The following is a 25,697-nucleotide window of genomic DNA, read 5'->3' on the forward strand; positions in this document are numbered from 1 at the left end:
TTGGCAGGAGCAGGGACCGAGCAACGGGAGCTCACCCCGTCACGGGGATTCGAACCACCAACCTTCTGATCGGCAAGCCCTAGGCTCAGTATTTCCTGTTAACATCCTGTAACAGTCCGGTGTGTGCCCTCAGCTTTCTCATCTCAGCAGAGAAGAGGTTAGGAAGTGATTTACTTCCGAGTGAGTTGTTGCCAACTCCAATTTCTCTTTCTGACTTCGAAGCTGTGGAGAATCTCAGACAAGGGACTATGACCGGTTGAGGGAGAGATTTTTTTTAGTAAGCCTTCAGGTCTTCCCATAAGCAAGGACTTGCTCTGATCCTCCTTAGAAGCTTAGCTGCATGGACAGTAGGTGAATGGTGTGAACATGGCCACTCTCTGATTCTGTGAGTTTTCTTCTTCCTTTGCTGTGTTTCACAAGAGAGAGGTTACCAGAGCACGGACAAAAGAAAAAAGTTAGGCTATCTCTGTTGGTCCACCAGCCGAATCTGATGGATGTATGGTTGAAGTATTAAACTGAAGTGTGGTTGTGGTTGTCCAAGCTGGGCTGTTGCACCCTTCTCGGTTAGGGACCGGACTGCTGCATTCCGGCTGATTCCAGACAGGTATACTGCTCCTAGTGTGGCTTTTCTCTTGTAAACTGCAAGCGGAATTTCAGTTCAGTTTGTACACAATCAATATTGTACGTCGTTTCATCCACACCAGGGTGTCATGTAGCGTCTGTGGATGGGGCTATTTGAGGCTCAACAAATATTCATTATAATACTTGCAGAGGAAAGCCATTTTAGGACTCAGTTTTTTTGGTTTTTTAAATATTACTATTGTTGTTGTTGTTATTTACATTTCTGTTCTTGCACTACCTCCCAGAGGAGCCCAGGGCAGCAAAGCCAAAACGTTAAATCAATAATATTTAAAAATAAAAACATGTTTCAAACATTTAAAAACAATGAAATCATTTAAGAACATGAGAACAAGTGAAAACATTTTAAACAGTTAGTCACTTACCCTCACAGCTAATAGTTTCAAGTTGCCAAGATCACAGGGTGGTTCACTATATAAAAATACAAAATATGAACATTTGGCCATCAAATACCTGGCTAAACAGGATCTTTTTAAAGTTCACCTAAATCAAGTGGGTCTTTTTTTCTCCCCCATGTAATTTTGGGAAATAGGATTGCGAGAGGTGCTGTAAAAATACTTGGTAGAAGTCTGCAGCTGATTCAGCTGCCAAATCTTGTTTGTATTCTCTAATAATTTACACATTGTATCAGCAAGGGCAAAGGATCTTGCTTGTGTGCCTGTCTGTGTGCTTTCAAAAAGTCCAGATTTTTGCCACCAGAAAAAAACAGATCTTTCAAGAAGCCATGAATAATGCAAGCTCTGCAAATATGAGGAAATCCAGTTAATCCTCAATTCAAAGCGTGGATTTTTTTGGGGAAGAATACTCTTTGTGGGGGCGGGGGCAGAGGAGGAGAACTATTCAGAAGATGTATAGAACAGAAATGAATCCAGATTATTTATAGCCAGCTATAAACAGGAGTAAGCAAAGTGCTTTTTTCAAAAAAGTGGCTTCAGATGCAAGAGCATCTTTTTAATAAATGCAGAGGCAACATAGTTCATGTAACTAAGCCAGGTCTTGGCATACAAAACAGCATATGAAAATGCATTATTTCAGTAGCATCTGCTTTGCAAAAAAATAAATTGTATTTTAGGTAAACTTGCATATAAGCCTGTGTATATTGGGAGAAATTTGCTTTAAAAGCTGATGGATTTTCAAAAGGACTTTTATTTATTCCAAACTGATGTGGAGAACTGAATTTAAGGTTGGAAAAAATGAGAAACTGACAAATTCGCATTTGACTTGACATGTGTTTTCTGAACCTTTTTGACTGTGTCTCTAGCTCCACTCCAACCACCCCAGCGTGAATCCAGTCCTGCAACTTGCATGCCAGTCAGCAATTACAAATATCCTGATCTGCCTGTATCAAGATACAGAGAAGAGGTAAATGATGTTGCATCTTGGCTTTATAAAGTTACGCTGTGTTTTCTTTCTCCCACCCCCAAGCTACTGTCCGCTTGGTTTTCACTTGTGCTAAAACAGGTATTGGAAAGGGTTTTCTTGCCTTTGTAATTCATCCATTTGTAATTCATCAATAGCTTCCTCCCATGTATTTCTGTCTCAAGCGTCTCTGTTGATGCATGTGGACTAGATTAATGGACCAGGGAGTTGGTTTTTTGGCCTATTCTGAATGAGCATCACAATTCCACTTAAGGTACAGGTTCACAACTTGAGCACTATTAACCCCTCCCGTACTTTGGATGCCCAGATAGTTTCTGCCATTGCATCAAGTCCTTTTCATCCATTAAATCTTAGTGTGCCGGCTGCATCCTTTCTTGAGTAAAGAGGATCTCACTGTGGTCATCTATGCTTTGGTAATACTCAGCAAGAACGTGGGGTGGCAGTGTCCCCAGAGCTTTATTTTCATTTTGGACAGTGTCAGGGAAGAGGTTATGGCAACTGAAGATGCTGGGATTGAATTGCAGAACCCTACTGTAGAGTTGGAAGGGTGGAGGGTCATGTAGTCCCAACTCTGCGTTTGAAATTCGCCAGGCAGAATTCGGCCACTTGTGACCAAGTGAAGATGCCTGGGTGCCAAGATGGATCCTTGGATCTCGCCTGTTTTCACACACACAACACCACATCCTGTAGAATTCCACCCGTGATATTTCATCTGCACAATCGGAATCAATTTCAGGAACCAAAAACTGGAATGGAAAAATCCTTTTTTAAAAAAAAAATTAATTCAAAATTATAACAAGACATATTATCCAAAAACATATCATCCTTGTTTCCCCCCCATTTTTCCTCCCTCCCCCCTCCCACACAAAACCCACCCACCCCCACCCCACCCCCCGACTTCCCTCAGTTCCAGTCTTTGGTTTTTCTAAGAATGCTGTTTTCTGCATGTTACAAAGTTGTACAGATCCTCAAACTATTTAGCTGATTATTATCAATAAAAAGTTTGTGAATATTTATTCAAAACCTGCCAAGGAGTCCAGTTTGCTTTGTTGTGTCTTCAGATACTTCCCATTCATCCTTAAAGTCACAGTTATCCTTGTCCCGTAGCTTATATGTCAGTTTTGCCAGTTCTGCATAGTCCATCAATTTTTCTTGCCATAATTCTTTAGTTGGGGTTTCTTCAGTCTTCCATCCTTGTGCTACCAGAACTCTCGCGACCGTTGTCGCATACATGAAGATGTTTTTCAACTTTTTTGGCAGGTCTTTCCCTACAAAAATCCCCAACAAAAATGCCTCGGGGGGAAAAATACAACTTTGAGCTGTCTGACTGCAAAATGGCAGCTGGACGTTCAGTTTTGGTGACTGTAACCCTGGTTTAAGGAGCCATTTGGCGCCTAGCTTACATAGCTGAGTTTCTAACACTGGTCCAACCCCCTGCCATGGAAGGTCATGTGCAAGGGAACACGGACTGAAAGAGTAAGGCAAGGCCATGCATAGGATTTGAAGCAGCAGTGGAGAATGGATGGTTTGCTGGCCTCAGTGTTTGCTGGACTGCAGTTTCTGCCCTCTCTGGCCAGAAGCCATTCTGATGGGAGCTGCAATCCAGCCACATTTTGAGGACCACAGGTTTCCCACCCCTGCCTTAAAGGAGAGGAGAAGCACTTTGTGTTGAGGATAACGTTCGCAAGTGGGAGAGAGGAGAAGCTTCTCTTTAAAAAAAAAAAAATTATTAAGTTTCTTACAGATATAACACATATCACAACAAAAGAAAAACAAAAAAAACAAAAGAAAAAAGACAAGATCACAAATATAAACAAAAAAGAAAATAAAAACAAGGTACCTAAATACCTAAACAACCTAAACACCTAAACAACACAAATGAATTAATTATTTAAACTTCTAACCTCATAAACCTCATATTTTGGGCTTCCTCTGAGCCCTCCCATCTGAATTTCCTTGTAATTAAAATGTAGCAGTTTTCTGGTATCATTTTTTAAAAACACAGTATTCCAATTAAAATAAAATTTCTTAACTTTCCTTTAGGTTCTAAATCTTATTTATTTATTTAATTTAATTTAATCCTAGGCCTATTCTGGTACTTTCAAGTAATTTCTAAATTTTAATATCACAGTATTTATTCAAATAGTCCTTAAATTTCTTCCACTCTTCTTGGTAATCCTCTTCTTTTTGGTCGCGGATTCTTCCAGTAAGGACAGCCAGCTCCACATATTCCATCATTTTCACCTGGAGGAGAAGCTTCTCTTGACCAACCCTCTAAATCCATCAGCGGGCAACAGAAAGAGCAAATGTGGATCTTTTTCTCTTTTTTTAGTGTGAAAGAACTGAGAAGGTGATCAAAATCCAGAGAAGGCTGTTAAAGATTGTGGCCTGTCATCCTGCAGACGTGTCTTAAGTTAATGGTTCTGTTGGTTTTTTTTTAGATGATCTCCTTGATAGAAAGCAACTCTGTGCTAATCGTGCGTGGATCTACCGGCAGCGGCAAAAGCACTCAGCTTCCACAGTTTGTTTTGGACCACTGTGTGCAGCGCTCCACCTACTGCAACATCGTAGTGACTCAGCCTAGGAAAATTGGTGCCAGCAGTATTGCAAGGTGGATTAGTAAGCAGCGGGCGTGGCCCCTGGGGGAACTTGTGGGCTACCAGGTACAGTGGCATGTTCACCCAACGTTAAAGCGCGTGTTGTGTAAAGAACCCACCTGAATCTCTCTTTTCACTTTCTTCCCTCTTGGAATTGGAGGGGCCAAATCATCTGATTCTGAGACGGCCTTTGTTGTGCGCTGAAATAGAGGTTTAGTCGAATCCCAGTCTCGCTGTGCAGAAAAGGCATTTGCCGTCCTGCTGCAGGTCTGTGGCTCAAGTTTCTCTAATGAATGACCACCAATTTTAGGTGTTTTCAGAAAGGGCCGCAATTTAATACCTTGTTGCTTGTTCTTCTGAGGACATTTCTGTTCCAGAAAAGCTTCTTTTTCATTATGCTCAGGTGACACTTGGGGCAAACAAGGGTGTATTACAGAGCGCCTTTCATACCAGCCCTTCCTGTGCGTGGGAACCATTTCAACCAAAATTTGTTGACTGCCACAAATGTTTTCATGATACGTGTTTGAAGCAAAATGTGTGGTGTTTATATTTTTCAATGGTTTTTAGGTTGGTTTAGAAAAAGTTGCATCCAAGGACACGAGGCTGATTTATATGACGACGGGAGTTCTCCTTCAGAAAATAGTGGGGTCCAAAAGCCTTTCAGAGTTCACCCACGTCTTCATAGATGAAGTAAGTTGAAGGAAGATAAAAGATTGCACCAGGGCTGCTTATTGTAGGAAATGTTTCTATTGGGCTCTTAACCTCACACCTTCTGCATGAGAATAGCGCTTGGATGCCTGTAATATCTGCGTTCATCATTGAGAGCTGCCAGGTTGGTGGTACCAGGGGCCAGGGCCTTCTCTGTGGTGGCACCATATCTTTAGAGTGCACTCCCCATTGGAAATGCAGATCATTGTCATCAAATTTATTACGAGTAAAACGAGTAAAACATACTACAACGACATAAATAGGGTGGTCCCTGAGAACACCCAATGGCCTGGGTAAAAAGGTACTTCTTCAGCACTGAAAGCTGTATAGCAAAGAAGCAAGGCTCACCCCTGTGTAGAGGGAATTTTACAGCTTAGGAGCTGCTGCAGAGATTGCGCTTTCCTGGGCTGCTGCTGCCACCACTCTCAACTTCCGAGTGTGGTGGAACGGTACCAATAGGGCCACACTGCTATTCTTAACACCTGGGAGAGTCTGTAGGGTCAGGATTTCAGGCCTAAGTTGTTTAGGGCTTTAAACACTAATGTGAGCACCTTGAATTGGGCTGGGAAATGAAATGGCAGCCAATGCAGTTTCTTTAGGAGTGAAGTGGGTCCTAAATCACATCCCAGCCAGTAATCTGGCTGCTGCATTTTTTGCCTTTAGCCTGTTTTATTTTCCTTTCGTACTTTGAACCGGTTCACGGTCAAATGATAACTCTGCACCTTTTTAGCTGCAACCAGGAAAGATGGGGTGAGAGAGGAAAAGAAATGTGCATGCCAGGGTTACCCTTCTGATCTCCTGACAACTAATAATAATAATAATTTTTATTTGCACCCCGCCCTCCCCTGCCAAGGCCGGGCTCAGGGCGGCTAACAAGCAATAATAAAAACAAGTTGAATGAATACAACTTAAAAACAAGATTAAAATACAACATTAAAATATTGAAACATTAAAATATTAAAATGCAGCCTCATCACAGGAGGAGAAAGGAAAAAGAAAAAAGAAAGAGGGGGAGGGAATCAAATTGGCTCCAAGCCAAAGGCCAGGCGGAACAACTCTGTCTTACAGGCCCTGCGGAAAGAAATCAGATCCTGCAGGGCCCTGGTCTCATGAGGCAGAGCGTTCCACCAGGCCGGAGCCAGAGTTGAAAAGGCCCTGGCTCTGGTTGAAGCTAATCTAACTTCCTTAGGGCCCGGGACCACTAGGGTGTTGCTATTTATGAACCTTGAGGCTCTCCGTGGGGCATACCAGGAGAGGCGGTCCCATAGGTACGAGGGTCCTAGGCCGTGGTGGGGAGAATTAGCTAGGAAGAGCGCTGATCTCTGAGCTCAGTGCAGCTCTAAAGTTCACTTCACTCGTGTTAAGCCCTCTCATCTCTGTGACCCCCTTTAGGTGCACGAGCGCACTGAAGAGATGGATTTCTTACTGCTGGTGGTCCGTAAACTGTTGCGCACCAATTCGCGATTTGTGAAGGTAAATTTAAACTACAAGTTAATGCATTCTGAAAATGCAAGATCGGCTTATCATAATTCTGTGGCATGGAAATAATCTCCTAATACTGCGATGCTGGCTTTTTGTTGTTAGGGGTGTCGTGTAACAGCCTACCAGGCTCTCAAAGTAGTGACAGAGTAGGACTTAGACCTCAGCATACAGGGACAAAGGACATCTGGATTGCGTCACAAACAGCTCTATCCTGAGATATCTGGTTGCTTTTGAAAGTCAATTAAGGCCCACCCTGCCACTTGCACACGTTCTCTCTCCACCCCCACCACCCAGTCCTGCGCCTTCCAGGTTCCCTTGTTGTTCCTTTCACCAATGCCATCTGCTGCCAGCTATCACTCGTTCTCCAGCTGAAAAGGACATCACAGCTGAATCCAGCCCATTCAAAGCCAGGAAACGCAGCTGGGAATGCCCCGGAGCAATCCCTGCACGTCGGGGCTGGCGAGTTTTCAGCTGGAGTGCATCATGGTTGGGCATTCTGTTTCCCCTGGAATAACATTCCTCTGGGAGCATCCACCCCTCGTGCATTTGCGATCTTTTCTGGCTCAACCCTCTGTTCATAGAATAGCGGTAATGAAAACTGATTCCAACAGTTTCGCTGTTGGATGAAAAGGCTGCGAAGTGGTGGAAAGCATTGATGTGCTGTGTAAATAACTATTGAAAAGCATGCCATCTCTTCTGAGAAGTTAACAGGCTTCCAGGGCTTCTTCAGGCACCCAGCAGTGATGGGTAGGTGATGCTCTAAGACAGCCTTTCCCTGATTGGGGGGCTTCTGGAAGTTTTGGAGTACAAATACAACAGCTGTGTTGGCTGGGACCAATAGGAGTTGCATTGCAAAACATTCAGTGGTTGGGAGAGGCTGTTGTAGTAGACAGAGGCACAGCGAAGGCAGCTATAGGAGGATAAGGCTATATCCTACCTCCACTGTTGGAAACAGTTGAGGTTGTTTTTGGCTTTGTCTCAAGAGACGATGGATTGCGCCTCTGAAGGTGGTCAAACTGCTGTGTTAGCAGCAGCAGAGTGACCTCTCCAGGGTTCAAACCTGGGCAGTGTATATGGAGGTCCTGGGCTGCCCAGACAACAAGCCCCCTCTCAGCCTCGTTCCAACCCCCTTCTGCCCACTCTGTTGCAGTACAGGATCGTGCTTGCATTAACCAGCATTGATATGGTCTGTTGCTACTTGCAACGTTCACAAAGAATAAGGAAGTAACATTGGAGGCGCATATTATAGTGGGGGAAGATATATGCACCAAGTATGTATCAGAGGATCGCCAAAACATTTGCTATCAGGACGCAACATCATCAATGTATTATAGTATTTTAATATTTTTTTGGAAGCTGCCCAGAATGGCTGGGGAAGCCCAGCCAGGTGGGCGGGGTATAAATAATAATATATTATTATTATTATTATTATCAAAGCTGGAAGTCAGGTCCTTCATTATTCAGATTTAGAAATCCCCCCATTACTTTCTCATGTATGCACTCTTGGGTTGGGGCTAAAAATTTTTAAACGGTTCTAATTTTCGTTTGTTTTTTGTTGGGTTGATGTTGGTTAAATGTTTAGTTGTAGTTGGCGGTTATTTTAATTTGGGTATAACTGCAAATTGTTTGTTGTTGTTATTTGTTCCTATTGATTTATTGGTTTGTTTGTTGCTCGTATAGGATATTTTGTTTTTTAATGTTTGATGCTTTGTTGTGTTTTTATTTATGTTGTAAGCCGCCCAGAGTGGTGGGAAAAACCAGCCAGACGGGCAAGATATAAATTTAAAAATTATTATTATTATTATCCTTGATGTGATCCAAAGGAAAGCAGGGCAAGACATTTGGCACCAACTTGGCTGCAGGAGTTGCCGGAAGGAGGCGTACAAGGCACCATCCAAACTGCCTTAGGGACTCCACTCTGGATTTGTGTAGGGTTTACTCCTAAGCCTTTTCTTTTCCTGAAGATATACCTACCACAAGGCAGTGGAGGTTTAGGACCAGTCAGTCAGTCAGTTTTATTGCACATAGCCAAAGGCTGCTGCAATGTACACAGAATCATTCCACTATTAAAAGAAAATATGCTGGATTAATACAAAAAACTTAAAACATTTATATTATCAAGACATTACCTACTCTAAACAGAACTAAAAAAGTACCTTAATATACAGGTTAAGACATTGAACAATAAAATTTATAAGCTAAAATCGTCACATGGCCACTAATATATTAAGAAATAATGTTAATTAATACAATGTGCAATTATATTTGGAGTTTGGTGATAAAGATAGAATATAGCTTGATGTAGATAGGGTCAAATAAATTCATCTCCTTTACAGTTGGTGGGTTTAGGACCAGTTTTTTCCTTCTCTCAGATGGGCTACCTTCCCAGGTTGACAAGCCCCATCTGCCCCTCCCTTCTTTCTACAGCACATGCAGAAACCTCCTTCTTAACTGGCTTTAAGCCTCTAAATACTAATTGCTGGGAATTGCAATTGAGCAGTACTGCTTGGGAGGTTCTCCCACTGGCAAACCAGATGCCTCTGGGAACAGGATGCTGGACTAGAGAGGCCACTGGCAGGGCTGCTCTTACGTTTTGAGGCCTGATCGTGCTGATGACGAACCCTAGAAATGACATTTACACAGAGGGGATCGCATGACACTAGCAGAATGACATTTGGAAGCAGCCCTCTCCCCCCGACTCAGATTTTGTGACACTTCGTATCTATTAACGAGAGACACGCGTTTTGCAGCAATATTGTGCCCCAAGGGTTTTTAATCTTCCTATTGTGCACATTGAGTAAACACGTTGAGCTTTTTTCTTGTATGTACAAGATCAAATGTAGTCAGTGTCTGAAACTATCTATACCCACATCTCTTCTTGAAACACACACACACAGTGTCAAATGCAAACAGCTTTTTATTATTTATTATTCTTTATTAAATTTCCATAGCACCCTTTATCAGAGGAACACATGGCAGTTTACAAAATAAAAACATAAAAATACATAACATAGTAACAATACCACCACCCAAAAAAATTCAGTACACTGGTACCTCGGGTTACATACGCTTCAGGTTACAGACTCTGCAAACCCAGAAATATTACCTCGGGTTAAGAACTTTGCTTCAGGATAAGAACAGTAATCGTGTTCCCACGGCGCGGCGGCAGCGGAAGGCCCCATTAGCTAAAGTGGTGCTTCAGGTTAAGAACAGTTTCAGGTTAACTTCCGGGTTAGCGCCATCGGCAATGGCGGAATTCCTCTGACTCAGAGGAACCCGCTCCGTGAAAATCGGGTCTTGCCGCCGCGGCGAAGGCGGAGACCCCTTAAAAATCCCCGGCGGAGGAAGCCTGGGAACGTGGGATTCGGCTGACACCAGGAGCGCCTCCCCTACTCGCAGGGAAACCCCTTTTTTGGGGATCCGAAGCGATGTGGGGTGAGCAGCGCGGTGTCTTGAATCGACCGCTATTCTTACGGAGTGAAGCCGCACAGCCGTTGTCGGAGAGCGCTGACTCTTTCCTGTGGACAATTGGACTCTAAACAAGTACCCGTGAGTAGAACGGAAAATTGGATTAAGAAACACTTTAATTTGGCATTGAAGCGGGAAGGTCTAAACAGGAAGTCCGCCTTCCGCTTTTTGTATATAGACTGAAGCAAAAATTGTGCAAGCCAAAGTCTGGAGAGTTGTATATAAAGATCTAAATTTCCCTCATTTTTAACCATCAAAACCCCTCTTGGAAGCAGGGGGAAAGAGGGGGAATTTTGATTGTTTAAGCCTGCGGAGAGAGGGTAAAGAAAGATAAATTTCCACCGTCTCAAACCTGGGAATGGGATGTCAGAGACAGAAACCTTTGGGGAAGCCCATCAACTGTGAATGGAATGTTTTTTGACAGATAGTTAAAGAAGAGAAACAAATTGATTCCAAAGTTACCTTCTGCACTTAAAAGAAACAAAATTTGAAAAATGAAAGTAACTTTTTTTTGCTGGAGTTGCCTTCAAAAGATGGATACAAATGGAAATTGTTCCCTCTAGAGGGAGCTTGTTAAATTGTTGCTGGAGTCGGTCTGGGGATTTCACAGCTGTGGAGATTAGGATCGTGAGACCAGACTCTGACCTTGAACAAAAATGGATACAGAAGAGGTTTTGGTGCTTGCTTTTTGCAAGACAAGCGCTTTGCTGGAGCAGATGCATGAGAAGATGAATCTGATGACTGTTGCAATTCAAAATTTTGGACAAACAGTGAATACTTATATAGAAATCACTCAGGACCCAACCCAGGAACCTGTTTTGACAGGGCAAGTGCAAATGCAGAAGACAATGGAGGAGGTTGCTGTTGAACCTCAAGCAACACAAATGGATAGAACCGAGGCCCTGCAGGAGCACAAGCCGCTGTTTTTGAAGATTGAACCTGAAGTGGGCCAGGGGGGTCTGGAGTTGTGGGGGTCCTTAATTTTGGAGGGAATTTGAAACATGCATTTAAATATTTTCTGGACTACCCGGTTGACTGTGGGGAATGGGACCGTGGGGAATGGGCTGATCTGATGAGGGGAGAGGGAGATATTTTTGGGTTGGAGTTTCCCCGAGACCTACTCCTCAATGAGAAAGGAAAGAAATTAAGAAAGAGACTAACAAAAGACAAGGCAAAGGGCTGGTATAAACAAGAAGAAGAACTGCAGAAGGGACATGGAAAAGACTTAAGAGCCTCGGACATAAGGCTACCAGGTTGATGGACTAGATGGAAAAGACAGTAAGGTCTGACATAACCCGAGACCAGGAAGAAGGGACGTTGGATGAAGATTGGAAGAAAGTTTTAAAAATTTATTTTGGGAATTAGGGTAAAATCTATTTTGGGAATTAGGAAAAATGGTGGAATGAAATTATTTGGCTTTAGTAGAAATGATATTAGGAGATAAGTATAAATTAGTATTAAGTTCTAGGATTTAAGGTATTTTATCGTAAGATAAGGTTAAAATAAATTAAGGTAAATTGAATGATAGAATATTCTGAAAGATGAAAAGGATTTGCTGAGTTAATTGATAGGCTAGACTGTTACGATAAATTATCCAATAAAAATTGAGAAAGATGGAAAGAATTTGCTGAAACAAATAATTAAATTAGAATACAGAAAGGGAGGTGTGAGGAGGTTGATGAAACAAGTAAATGAAAGACAAAGAGATGGAATATTGGATGTGTGTTTTATTTTTTCTCTTTTTATTGTTATTGCTGTATTTTCCTTTCTATTTTTCCTTTTTTTTCCTATCTTTTTTTTAATATATTGTAATGTATATGTTGTTAACTTTTTTGCTGTTTGTTTCTTTTTTTGTAATCTCTAAATTCTTAATAAATATTATTCAAAAAAAAAAGAAAAAGAACAGTTTCAGGTTAAGAACGGACTTCCAGAACGAATTAAGTACTTAACCCGGGGTACCACTGTACACAGTAGGAATTCAAGCTGTGAAGCTTCTGAAGCTCATTTTCATATGTCCCCCTTTCCACAGGTAATTCTGATGTCTGCGACAATCAACTGCCAAGAGTTTGCCGACTATTTTGCTATCCCAGTCCGCAACAGACTGTATCCGGCATATGTGTTTGAAGTAGAAGGCAAGCCTCATGCTATTGAAGAGTATTACCTGGACGACCTGAGGCCTATTCTCAGTCATATCAGGGTATGGAAAACAACTGGCTTTGGTCTCTCTGTCTAGAATAACTTTGGGGATATTAAGGGTAAGGAGATGGGCTTAAAACCCCAAGAAATTCCCCCTCTTCTCTTCTGGCATATGCATAGTAGCTTCAGGAGGTAAGAAAGGAAGAGGTTTAAAGTAGAGATTCTCCCCCTCCCACCCTGACATAACATCTTCCTTTTAAACCAGGTTTCAGATTCTGCATTGTCAGTGTAATGTGATCTAACGAGTGAATCCCGCCGAAGCATTGATTTAATGGTTTCAGACTTAATTCATTGGGGAGGGGAAGGGGCCAGTGGGAGAGGAGGAAATTAATTGGCTGTACACTCCAGGCAGGCGTATCTGTTAACAAGCAAGAGTGCCAATCAAAGGCAAACTGATAGACTCCTGCAGTCATCGAAGTCCCGATACACAGAACAAAGAGTATCTGTCCTGTTATAACAATGTCCCGTCAGCATTCATGTATTTGACAGCAGTGTGTTGGCAACACCCATGGACAGAACAGGGAGGGACGCTTATATAATCCTTCTGGATGTTTGTGAAAGATTCCTGGTGATGCGTGGCAAGTAAGAGAGTCAGGAAAGTTGACTAGAAAGTCTCTCCCTATCAGGTCAGATCAAGGTTTCTTTAGTGTGTGGTTGGACACAAAATGTGTGTAGTTTTTTTGTAGGGGGGATTTGCAGCTGGGAAGCTGATAATGCGCAGTTTGGAAAAAAAACTTGTGTGAGGGATTAGGCACATTAGGTGTTACATGTTTATCAATCACTTAAATGACAAGCAATGTCAGGGGCAGCATGCACAAAAATTATATAAGGGTAGAACATATGGTTTTCCATATTTAAAAGAAACAGCCCAAACCGTATTTAAAAACAACAACATTTTTTCTTTGGCTGGAACCTCTTCTTCACATTTACCTTTCAGCAGGTAACACTTTGTCACCTTCTTCATAAAGTTATCCTGGTTTTGCACCTGTTAGTTTCTGATGTAAGGCAGATAGTCAGTGTATAGTAGACTATACACTGACTATCTCCACCCCCCTTTTTTTAAAGTCTGACAGAGAATTTGTGCAATTGGAAAATCTGCTTTTTAAAAACTTCCAGGATTGGATCTGTCAGATGTGTTACTGCTTCTGTCAATTAGGTTTCCTAGCCATTTGATTTCAAGCCCGACACCTTCATGTGTATGGGAAAGAGGCTGCTTTAGGATCCTGGCTCCTCTACCCCAACCTTCTGAAAAGATTGTACAGCTTTAATCCTCCCATTATTGCTACTGTATTTCCTCCCCCTCTTCTCACTCCCCCTTCTGCCCTTCCTGGCTTACGGCCCTTCTTCTTTGCTTAGTAGGGAGGAACAAATAGGATGGTACAGGCGGTTGTGTTTTGTACCTTTAGGGCAGCTCTGAAGCAGCTTTGATAATAGCGGTGGAGCCCTTTTGGAGTTTTCCTAGGAGAAAAGGCACCAAGCTTTGTTTGCTATTTTATGAAGGCTTTTGCTTTTTTTATTTATTTTGAAAAAGCTGACAGCTATGGGTGGTATCGAACACTTTGGATCTGCTGATGCAGGGCACTTGAGCTAGCGGCCTCCAGCCCACCCTCAAAATCAGCCCCAGAGGGTTGGGCAGATACCAAAAGATTCCAGCTGAGAAGTGACTCTGTCCCTATGGAGATGGCAATCTGGAAACAGTGGCTCATGTTCTCCTGTCCTGTCCCCTTTATAAAGATCTGAGGAATGAGATCATCTCCCCACTCCTACTTACCATCCCAGGCCACCCATCTGCGGCCACATTGTTCTTTCTGTTATCAGATCAAAATGATCAGACAACAGCAAAGGTTGCTAGGTTTATCGAGGGTGCAATGAGATTAAGGGCCACTATCTGAACAATAATCTTGACCATTTGATTGTCCTTCTACCAATTGTTGTCTTTTTAATTGTATATATTGCTTGTTTTATGTTGCTATGGCCATTGGCTAATGCAAATAGTTTTTTAAAAAAACTCTGGAGAAGCATTTTGGAAAGAGAGTAAGTGCTGCATTGGATGCAATTCTACGTAATGGGTTGGATGCCAGTTGGAAACTGGTGTTGTGGCCTCACAGTCAGAGGAGGTGGGTCCAAGGATACTCAGCCTCCAACTGGGGAATCGGATTAGGCTTCTCATGCTGATGTGTTGAGAACCAACAGAGTTCAGCGCTGGTGGGCTGGAACCTACACAGATGCTTGTCCTCTGAGCCTGACTCATCACACAAATCGGCTACCTGTTCTGCCCAGTGATGCAGGGAACAGAAGGAGGGACCAGCTGGTTGGCCCTTTAAGAACCACAGTCTCTCCCTTTACCTCTGGCCTGTGTCAGAGGTATGGGAGCTATCCATGGTGCTGCAACTACTAGCCTGGCTGGCTGCTGTGGAAATCTGGTACAGATGGGTTAGAACAGCTACAGCTTCTTCTTTCTGTGTTTTCATAAACATACACAAAGGCTTGGAGCCTGGTGCTGCACTCCAGTGCATAGGCAGGTTCTGATGCTTGAGCAGAAAGCACCAGTTTTTAGAGCAGCCTTTCCCAACCTCGTGCCCACCTACCCCAGGCAGCTATGCCAGTATAACTTTATGAATATGAGGAGGAATACCATGATTATTTATTATTATTTGTTAAATTTCTGTATTATGGGAGTTGTAGATCGGAAGAGGTAAGGTTAGAATGATGCACAAATTTGGAATTCTCGTTTTCAGTGAAAATACTGCACCACACCCTTTCCTTATGTTTACAGGGTGCAGACCTACTTGCTTGTCATTGGTTACTCTGTACAAGGCTCCATTTTTTAGTTTGTCTACATCTCGGTGCTTGAAACCCCCTCAACTACTTTTGCCAGTAGGAGAATGCTGTCATCACTCAGTAATGCCACTGGTCTGTGGGGGGGGGGGGGAGAATCCCTTTTAAGAAAAGCCCTGCTATTTGTATGCCACCTTTCCGTAGTTAGAACCATACCATGATCAACTCCCGCCCGGAAACCAATGTCCCCACTGTGGAAGGACATGTGGATCCAGAATTGTCCTCCATAGTCACTTATGAACTCATTGTTAAAACTGTGTTTATGGAAGACAATCGTACTCGGCTATGAGTGATCGCCAAAGAAGAAGTTATAACCATGTTCATGTCAAAAGTTTTATTTCTCTTATCTGAGGAGAGTTCTGTCATTTTCTTTCTTTAAAAAACCATTTACTTGTTTGCAAAATGTTCTGTACCGTCAACATTAAGAAAAAGTGCCGTAGTGTTGTGCAGCACAAAAATCAACAATAAAATTTCATCAATAAAACCAAATGCAAAGCACATCACAAATGAGTAGATCGGATTATAATGCATCAACATAACTGGATCAGCCCTGGGGGTGGGGGGTTGTTGTTGGATCTCAACAGTTGCTTTTCCTCGAGAGTAGAGCAACTTGGGAGTACTTTGGATTTTAAAGGCAGAATAAATTATTTTAAATTCTCTTATTTTTTATTTCTGTGCTGGGCTCATAAGAAGCCTGCATTGAGTTGGGTAAAACTGTCTCCATCAGATTTGTTTCCAGTTTGAATGGGTCACTTCTGGCAGCCAGGGTACCACTTGTGGACTCTTGTATTTGTCAAACTGCAAACTTCCCTGGTAAAACGCCCTGGCAGCTCTTGTCTTCGGAGATAGGGGGGGAAGCGCCAAAGCTTCAGCAAGGTGAAAACTCGAGCTCTGAAAGCTACTGAAGCAGAGAAACTCAAAATGATGGCTTTTACATTCTAACAAGTAAGAATGGAGTAATCCTAGGATAAGATAGAAACGGCCTGTAGCCTTCATAAAATGGTTCACCAACCCATCCCGACCATCCAGTCTCACTGCCTTAGGTGAAATATATGCAACTGTTCAAATGAAACTAACATCTTCACACAAGGATTTGGGTTAATGGTCACTGAGCAACAGGGCCAGGGAACCTCTCCAGATGTTGTGGATCTCAATTCTCGCCATCCCTGACCATTAGCCATGCTCATGGGCTGGTGGCAGTTGGGGTCCAACGTCATTGGGAGGGCTGCAGGTTTCCCATCTCTGCTGTGCAACATGGTTTTTTTTGTTAGTTTGCTAACAGTCTGGCATACTTTATATCGTGATTGTTTGTTTCCAACATTGCAGGGGGTTGGATGACCCTTGGGGGGGGGTCTCTCCCAACTCTGCAATTCTGTGTCCACATCTCTGTAGGACACCATGCATAGTGTGTGCTACATGCGCCAAAAATTTTTTCCACAGCTTTTCTATCTCAGGATTGCCAAGTTTAGTACAGTGGTACCACTGACCCTCTTGGGCTTGGGGATCTGAAGGTCGGCGGTTCGAATCCCCGCGACGGGGTGAGCTCCCGTTGCTTGGTCCCAGCTCCTGCCAACCTAGCAGTTTGAAAGCACACCAGTGCAAGTAGATAAATAGTTACCGCTCCGGCGGGAAGGTTAACGGCATTTCCGTGCGTTGTTCTGGTTTGCCAGAAGTGGCTTAGTCATGCTGGCCACATGATCCGGAAGCTGTACGCCGGCTCCCTTGGCCAATAAAGCGAGATGAGCACCGCAACCCCAGAGTCGTCCGTGACTGGACCTAATGGTCAGGGGTCCCTTTACCTTACCTTGGTTGTCAAACTTAATCCGTTCTGGGAGTCCATTCGACTCCTGGAACCATTTGAAAACGAAGGCATAGCTTCTGATTGGCTGCTGGACCTTCCTGCACTCAATTGGAAGCCAAGTTGGACATTTGGCTTCTAAAGAACATTCGAAAACCGGAACACTCCTGGGTTTTCAGCATTCAGGAGCCAAAACATACAAGTACCAAGGTGTTTGGGAACCAAGGTACAACTGTACATAAATGGAACTTGTAAAAACCAGCAAACTCTCTTTAAAAAGCATTGTTTCACTATCTGTCTACTTCTATTACACACAATTTTTAAATATGTTGATTAGCCAGGTTTCTCTGACCTTAGAAAATAATTCATTCTTTAGCCAAGGGGAACAAAGGCTGTTCACTCAGGTGGAATTGCATCTCCTTTTAGAAGACTTTCGGTTAATTAACATTGTGAATTAGGCTTTGAAAAATGTACTGATGGAAGATTTGTGTTGGCTGGGAATTGCATGTTTCTTCATGTTCGCCTAAAAGCTCCTTTCTCACACATAGACTACATCTTACCAAAGATTGAAGGAAGCAGCTTCTTTATGTTCCGCAATCTGGAGCAGAATGTGCCCTTTTGTACTTCCTGCCTGTCAACTTTGGCATAATTGGGAGGAGAATAAAATCATACTAGAAGTCCTTCCACAGGAAAAGCAGCTGTGCTTGAAATGTATCAGGAATTCAGTTCATCATAAAATATTCTCTGTACCTGTTGGTTGCCTGCCTTCCGTATCTTGGTGGGGGAATCTACTGCCACCAGGGCTGTGTACACACTATGCATTTAAGCACATTCCCACCCCCTCCAGAATTTTGGGCAACATAGTTTACCCATCACCGAACTATAATTTCCAACATGAATTAACAAACTATATCAGCCTTATACGGAGACAGACCTTTTGGTCTGTCTAGCTCTGCATTGCTTACACAGACTGGCAGCAGCTCTCCAGGATTCTCACAACATGGGGCGCCCCCCCCACTCTACCTAGGAATTGAACCTGTGACCTTTTGCATGCAATGCAGGTGCTCTACCGCTGAGCTACCATCCTGCCTCACCTTGCTTTCTGTCCTATGTCTCCTCTAATTTCCTTCAGTCATACCTGCCATTCACAACCCATCCCTGACCTCTCTCTTTCATTTTCATTTGTAATTGTCAGTAATATACATTTCAGTAGTTTTACAGTCATTTTAACATTTCAAAACTCTACTTCCTTCCTCCTCTTTCTGCGGTTAAATTTATATTTATCACTTCCTGCATATGCTGAATTAACAGATATTTTTATATTTACTCTCATGAAACTGCAGGTTATTATAATAATCCTGCCAATGTCCTTATCAGTTTACAATTTATTTGTACATATTCAGTAAACCATTTCCATTCTTCTATAGAAAGTTTATTGTATTGATTTCTTATTTTTCTGTTAAGTTTCTCCATTTCTGCATAGTCCGTGAGTTTTTGTATCCACTCTTCTTTCATTTGGACTACTACTACTTTCCATTTTGGGGCCAATAACATTCTTGCCGCTGTAGTCGCATACATAAATAAATTTCTATACTGTTTAGGTAGTTTACCCTTTAATTCTCAGAAGGAAAGCTGCTGCTTTCCCCCTGAATGTTACTTTAAACATCATTTTCAATTCATTATATATCATTTCCCAGTAAGCTTTAACCTTTCTGCAAGACCACCACATACGATAGAAAGTACCTTCTTTCTCTTTGCATTCCCAACACTTACTTGATTTTGATTTATACATTTTTGCCAGTTTACTCGGTGTTAGACACCGTCTGTATAACATTTTCAGGGACACAGGTGGCAGTGTGGTGTAAACCACTGAGCCTTGGGCTTGCCGATCGGAAGGTTGGCAGTTCAAACCCCCGCGATGGGGTGAGCGCCTGTTGCTTGATCCCAGCTCCTGCCAACGTAGCAGTTTGAAAGCATGCCAGTGCAAGTAGATAAATAGGTACCGCTCTGGCGGGAAGGTAAACGATGTTTCCGTGTGCTGCTCTAGTTTTGCCAGAAGCGGCTTAGTAATGCTGGCCACATGACCCGGAAAAACTGTCTGTGGACAAACGCCGACTCCCTTGGCCAGTAAAGCGAGATGAGCGCTGTAACCCCAGAGTCTTTCACGACTGGACTTAACTGTCAGGCGTCCTTTACCTTTACTATACAACATTTTCATACATTTTTCTCTTAACATCCCTGACCTTTCTGCATCCCCTGTCCATTTACCATTGTTTGCAAGACCCTTCAGGCAGGGAAGGTTTCATAATTCCTTCAGTGTCACCCCACCTCCTTAATGCCAGCAATTTTTTTTATAAATGGCAAGAGTAATAGTAACAACCCCCTTTTGCTCTACCCTCTAGATTCCTATTCAAGTTACTGAGGACCCGGTCATACCTGAAGAGATGTACAGAGCTGCAGTTTCTCTGATCCAGTGGTTTGACGAGTTGGAAATGAAAGAGAGCAGGTGAGGTTCTGTTCTTCCTGCTCCCTGTGCAGAGTTGCACAGGTGGGCTCTGCGCCTCCGAAGAAGAGACCTTGGAACATTCCGACCAGGAAATTGGTTCTTGTCAGCGGTGGATAGTGTCTGATAGGGCAGAAGGCAGGGAGTTCAACAGTAGGTGGCGCCAGAGATGATGATGATCTTATTTTATGCCGCCCAGCTGACTGGGTTGCCCTAGCCGCTCCGGGTGGCTTCAGCAATGACAGAGCCAGCTAATTCCAGCTTTGTCCTCATCTTCCTTCCTGGTGAGTTCTACAAGGGCAACACTGAGGCAGAGGAGAAAGAAGCTGATAGGCAGTGCCATCCCCAGACTCATTATGAGTAAGAAATCAGGCAGGTGTTGCTCGGCTGAGGGCAGGCTGAGGTTGGGGTCGCAGTGCCCCATTCAACCTAATGGACTAGCCTCTACTGGGCTTGCCCCCCTTTCTCCTTAAAGGGTGCCTTCAATGCACTGTGAAGGTGGGGACGTGAATGCTCCCCCATAACGAAACCAGCATTCCCTGCAGCTGTGGGTCAGTTCTGGAGGAACACTCTCGAGTTTTCCTGTGATTGAGCCCCTTTAATGCAGAATTCCTAAATGAATTTCCATACTCAAGACACACCAAGTGAAAACTACATTGACAGAACAGCCCTGGGGCCGTGTTTTCTGCAAGTCCCCTGCTGCGTGTCCTGCCCCCTGTTTTTTTGGGTGCTTCGCAAGAATCTGTCCCTCTCTGGGAAGGTCTTTGGCCCCTTGTCTCTTGGCAAGAGTTGTGATGTGGTGCAGACTGACTTAACCTCTTCCTGTAGAAGTGTCTGGGCCCAGGCAGTAGCCAGGTTGTCACTGGGCTGATGGAGGTGTGTGTGTGCGGGCTGTGGCATTGCTGTGTGTGTTCCGCAGTGGTGTGCACTGGGTTGTGTGTGTGCCTCACCAGCCTAAGTTCTTTGCATTGGGGACAATTACCCCCATATTATCCCTGATAAATTGCACGACTGGAGTCTGGTACCATGGGAAAGCAGCCAAATGCAATGGTGATCAGACCGGAAGTCCTGCTTCCATCCATACATGAACTGGGATGGGCATTGAATTATACTCGAGAATTATACTCGAGTCGAGAGTGGATTTCATGCTCTTTATTCAGCTCATAGTGGTGAGGAGAAATGCAAGTTCCCCCAGAATGTCTGCTTTATATACATTATTTACACAATGGGCCCCATGTGATTGGCTAATTCCGGGATTCTCCTGTAGGCCAATCAGGTTGCGGATTCACTTCCACCTGGAGCTGGATGGGGTGGCTCCTGTGGACCAATCAGACTGCTGCATTCTGGATCCTATTGTTCTAGGACCAATCAGACTGCTGCATTCTGGATCCTATTGTTCTAGGACCAATCAGACTGCTGCATTTTGGATCCTATTCAACTCAGTACATAACAGGCATCATCACTAGCACAGCCTATGAATGGTTGGCAGTACTTTCAAGCCTATCAAGGGCATGTCTGTTCTTTGCTTTCTTGGTGCCGTTTTCCAGTTGTATGTTTCGTCCCTCCTATGTTGAGTGGGCATAAAATATGCCAGCCACTTCTCTCCCCCCCAACCTGATTTTTTTCTGCCCAGATCCAAATTAGGGATGTAAACATGGATTAGGAAATCCGAAGTCTTGGCACCAAATTCCAAAATATGTCCCGATACTTGTTTCTTCTTCTTCTTGCCTGTTTTTGTACGCTAATGCAAAATTCTACATAGACTAATACGTGTTTGGGCTTTACAGATTTTGTTTAATGCCTTGTTTGCATTTAAAAGGACATCTGTGTATGAGTGTCTCTCTAAGCTGTGTCAAATGGAAGAGTTTGCTTTGATAGCTGCGGGGCAAGATTGTGTCTCTGTGTGTTTGTGTAGTTTATGGATGAAATTTCAGAGAAAAAATGCAACGAAAACTTCTTATATGGATGGGGGAACCCCATTGCACTTTATCCTGAGCGCGCTCTCTCTCTCTTTCTTTTCATCTTATCTTACTTTGATACTTAATGTCCATGTTAGTTCAGAGTGCAGAACGGATTAAGGCAATGTAATCTGCTGTGCTCTGGAGCATTTTGAGTAGCCTGGCATGCAGTGACTGCAAAAACCTGAAAGCCTCATAAGGCCGGCTCCTAACTTAAAATTGCATTCTATTGAGATTTTTAGTACCGTCTTGTTGATAAGAGGTATTATAAAAGAGCAGAGTCCTCTATCATCATCTTTTTTTACAGTTGAGCAATTTTAACAATTGGGAGAGAGCTAGTTCTTGCAAGACTTCCAGGGTCGCCTTGCATTTATCAGAGGGCAGTTTCATAATAAGAAAATAAACAGAGGGGAAAACATTCATGGACAGATAATTGCTTTGTTTCGTGGTAATGTATGACCTTCTTTTCTCTTTTTTTTTGGAGAAATATGGCTTCTCTGCACTGCCCCCCTCCATTGGATATCTGACCTAGTTTTAAGTCAGAACAAAATGCTGTTTTTAAAATAGCTGCTGTTAACCTCAATCCTAATACTTTTTTTTACTGTCATAATCTCATTGAGATAAGGCAAATTACACTAGAACAAGTAGATTTTAGATTGCAGTTGCGAAGATGGGAATTTGCCTTACGCAGGGTTGGGAAGATGGTTCCACCTAGCTTAGTATTGTTGACTGTGATTGGCCTTCCATTATTTCAGGTGTGTGTGTTTCTTTCTCGGCCCTAGCTGGTGATACTAAGAATTGGACTGGGCAGCTTCTGCATTTGAAACAGAGAAGGGGCACCCTTCTCAAACATTCCCTTATTCCCTTCTGGGGAACCTTTTGGAAGTCTCAGGCCAATGATGGGCAACCCCAGAGGCCAAAGTGGGTAAAGCAACAATTCAGATTTCACCTTCATATGGTAGTTTCCGCACATCAAGGCAGCCTGCAGACATTCCAGTTGTGCAAAACATTTGAGCAGAGGGTATGAAATAGGATTTCTTTGGTGATCACTCGTAGCCAATTAAGATTGTCTTCCACAAACACGGTTTTAACAGTGGGTCCATAAGTGACTGTGGAGGCCAATTCTGGATCCACACGTCCTTCCACAGTGGGAACATAGGTTTCCAGGTGGGAGTTGATCACGGTGAAGGTTTGCCAAACATACCTTCCTCTTAGCACATTTCTCCCTTTCATCCTGAGTTTGAGCATCTTCAAAGTCCATGACACCTTTGGTAAAGGCTGCTCTCCAATTGGAGTGCTTACAGGCCAGTGTTTCCCAGTCGTCGGTGTTTATACTACATTTTTAAAGATTTGCCTTGAGACAGTCTTTAAAGCTCTTTTGTTGACCACCGGCATTACGCTTTCCATTTTGAAGTTCAGAATAGAGTACTTGCTTTGGAAGACGAGAATCAGGCATCTGCACAACATGACCAGTCCAACGAAGTTGATGTTGAAGAATCATTGCTTCGACACTGGTGATCTTTGCTTCTTCCAGTACACTGGCATTCGTTGCCTGTCTTCCCAAGTGATGTGTAAAAATTTTCGGATTAGGGAAGCAGGGGCAGACTGGTAATATGGGGCCCTGAGCAATGAAATTTCTTACTTTCCACAGTAATTTCTTTTGGTACACTTTACCCATATATTTACTCGTATTTTACCTGTATAAATATAGGTGGTATTATTATTATTATTATTATTATTATTATTTTGCACCCCCTTGGCTTGGAACCGCCTGCAATACCCTAAATCTGGCAATGTAGGTAAGGGTGTGGGTGAGGAGGATGTGGGGTGGGAGGTGAGGAGAGTCCTAAGTGCCATATAGCGAGGCCTGGGGCCCACGTTCCTGGGCTTGGGGTTCTGCACCCCTGATGTAAAGCCTATGTGCTATCCCTGAGTTATGACGGTTGACTCACAGATGAAGAAAGCTGAGGTGACTGAAGTCATCTGATTGGAATGGGATGCTGTTACTCTTTTTGCCTACCTTTACTAGTCTTCCCCACCCCCACGAAGGAATATTTGGTGCATTCTGTGTTGCATGTGCTTGTTGGTGCGGGAGCAATGGCGAAGCCAAGGCGCAAACTGATTTCTGTATGTCTCCAAATCCTCTGCAAAGTGCTGGGAGCCCTGCCCTTTTGAAAACCCACCTGATTAGTCGTTTTGCAGTGCTTCCTCAGTGTTGTTGCAATAATTTTATGAAGAAAGCAAATACAGTGGTACCTCGGGTTAAGTACAATATTCGTTCCAGAGGTCCGTTCTTAACCTGAAACTGTTCTTAACCTGAAGCACCACTTTAGGTAATGGGGCCTCCTGCTGCCGCCGTGCCACCGCTGCGCAATTTCTGTTCTCATCCTGAAGCAAAGTTCTTAACCCGAGGTACTATTTCTGGGTTAATGGAGTCTGTAACCTGAAGCGTATGTAACCCGAGGTACCACTGTAAATCAGGGTGCCTCTCCAGACAGCAACAATGCAATATAGCACAATAAAAGTGTGTGTGTGTGTGGGGGGGGGTAAAGCAGAACATTTGTGGTATATAAAAAGTTGCAGGGAGCTGTTAGATTTCTGTTATGCCACTGTGCAGTTTTTGGAGTCACAAGACTCTGTTGACATTCCAGACTGTTGGAAGTCTCACGGGAGACGGATGTTGATATTACTGGTTTCCTGTTTCTTCCTTCCTGTTGTTCTGTCTCTCACAGAGAGCAGATGCATATTCTTTTCTGTCCTGCGTAGTTAGACATAAACGTAGCAATGTAGCACATATTTCTGGCTCTTCTGCTGTTGTCTGGGTACTCTGCGTAATGGGAGCGTGCCTGAAGTCTCATTAAAGGCTTAGGTCATTAATCACCGTCAGAGCAGAGGTCAATGGATTCCGAAGATACGAAGAGGAGGAGAGCCATTACAGCTCGGTCGTACGGAAGATCCGATAGGAGCTACTGGATATGCACTCACACACTTGATTGTAAATGAATGTCATACGTTTGCCCAAAACAGTACTGAAAATAGGATCATGAGCTCAAATTGTCATGGGGGTGCCATGAAAAGGATGTCTGGAGGGGACCCTACATTCGTTCCCAGAATATGGCCCTTGACTGGGGAAAATGAAACCAGATCGTTAGAAACTGACTTGCCTCAGCCTCAGCGATAGTCAGTTTAGGGCCCTCCAGGTGTTATTGGACTCCAACTCCCATCATCCCTGAGCATTGGTCATGTGGGCTGGGGCTGATGGAAGTTGGAGTCCTGGAACATCTGCAGGGATCAAGGTTGGGAGAAGACTGTTTTAAATAACTGGCTTTCATTGTTTGCTGTCCTGGAAGCTCTTTGGGAACTGAAGAATGGTAAACGAATAAATATTCCCTTAAAAAAAGAAGTCGTTATTATCCTAGACTTACTTCCATCCCTCCCTTAGTATTTTTCTTCTAAAAGGAGGTATTTAACAAGGTAAAAAGCGTGTTCCAGCATTGTGAGACCCCCACTATCAGGTGCTTATGTAATATGTTGCATTCTATCCTGTGGATGCTGTAAGTGAAGTGAATATCTGCAGCATTTCATATCGAGGTCTAATTATTCCTATGAAGCGGAAGAGATTTGCAAAGCTAACTTCTTTTGTATTCCCTTATAAAGAGGCTTGCAGTGTGTGTGCCCCCCCCCCCATTGATCAGAAAAGCTCATAATTGGGGAGGCGGGGGGTGACTTTTGTCAGATGGATTTAGCTTCATAGTTTTTGCGGGGTGCTGTTTTGAGTTCTGTTAAAAGTTACCTAAAATTATTGTTAAAGGGGGCCAGGTGGCAAGTGATGGGGAGGGGGAATCTGCCTCAGAACCCCTAGATCTGCTGCCCGTCACATTTCAGATTTTGAGAGTGCTGGGGATGGCAGCAACAAAATGAGCTTCTGGCACAATGGTTAGCTGATAGGTAACATTAAAGTCTGTACCACTTTGCAGAGCACCCATTTCCCTAATCTGGTGTCCTTGAAATGTTGTTCTACAACAGCCATCATCCCTGACCTGGGGTGGTTGGCTAGAAAATGGGGAAGGCCACTCAGATTCCTACTGTGAATAAAACATACACAGTTCAAAAGCATATGCCTTTGTTTT

General features: G+C 43.4%; 1 protein-coding gene across 3 annotated transcripts in view; it reads left to right on the plus strand.

Moving 5' to 3' along the window:
• The window catches only part of TDRD9 (tudor domain containing 9), a 91,794-nt gene that overhangs the window by 23,693 nt on the left and 42,404 nt on the right, over positions 1-25,697 (plus strand). For all 3 annotated transcript variants that reach the window (XM_083610555.1, XM_083610556.1, XM_083610557.1), the window contains 6 exons: positions 1,901-2,001; positions 4,461-4,682; positions 5,184-5,306; positions 6,717-6,797; positions 12,304-12,471; positions 19,509-19,612. In XM_083610555.1, the coding sequence (XP_083466681.1) occupies positions 1,901-2,001; positions 4,461-4,682; positions 5,184-5,306; positions 6,717-6,797; positions 12,304-12,471; positions 19,509-19,612 (799 nt within the window). The remainder of the gene's footprint in view (positions 1-1,900; positions 2,002-4,460; positions 4,683-5,183; positions 5,307-6,716; positions 6,798-12,303; positions 12,472-19,508; positions 19,613-25,697) is intronic.

Source organism: Podarcis filfolensis (genome assembly GCF_964270895.1).
Source record: "Podarcis filfolensis genome assembly, chromosome: 1".
Lineage (NCBI taxonomy): Eukaryota > Metazoa > Chordata > Lepidosauria > Squamata > Lacertidae > Podarcis > Podarcis filfolensis.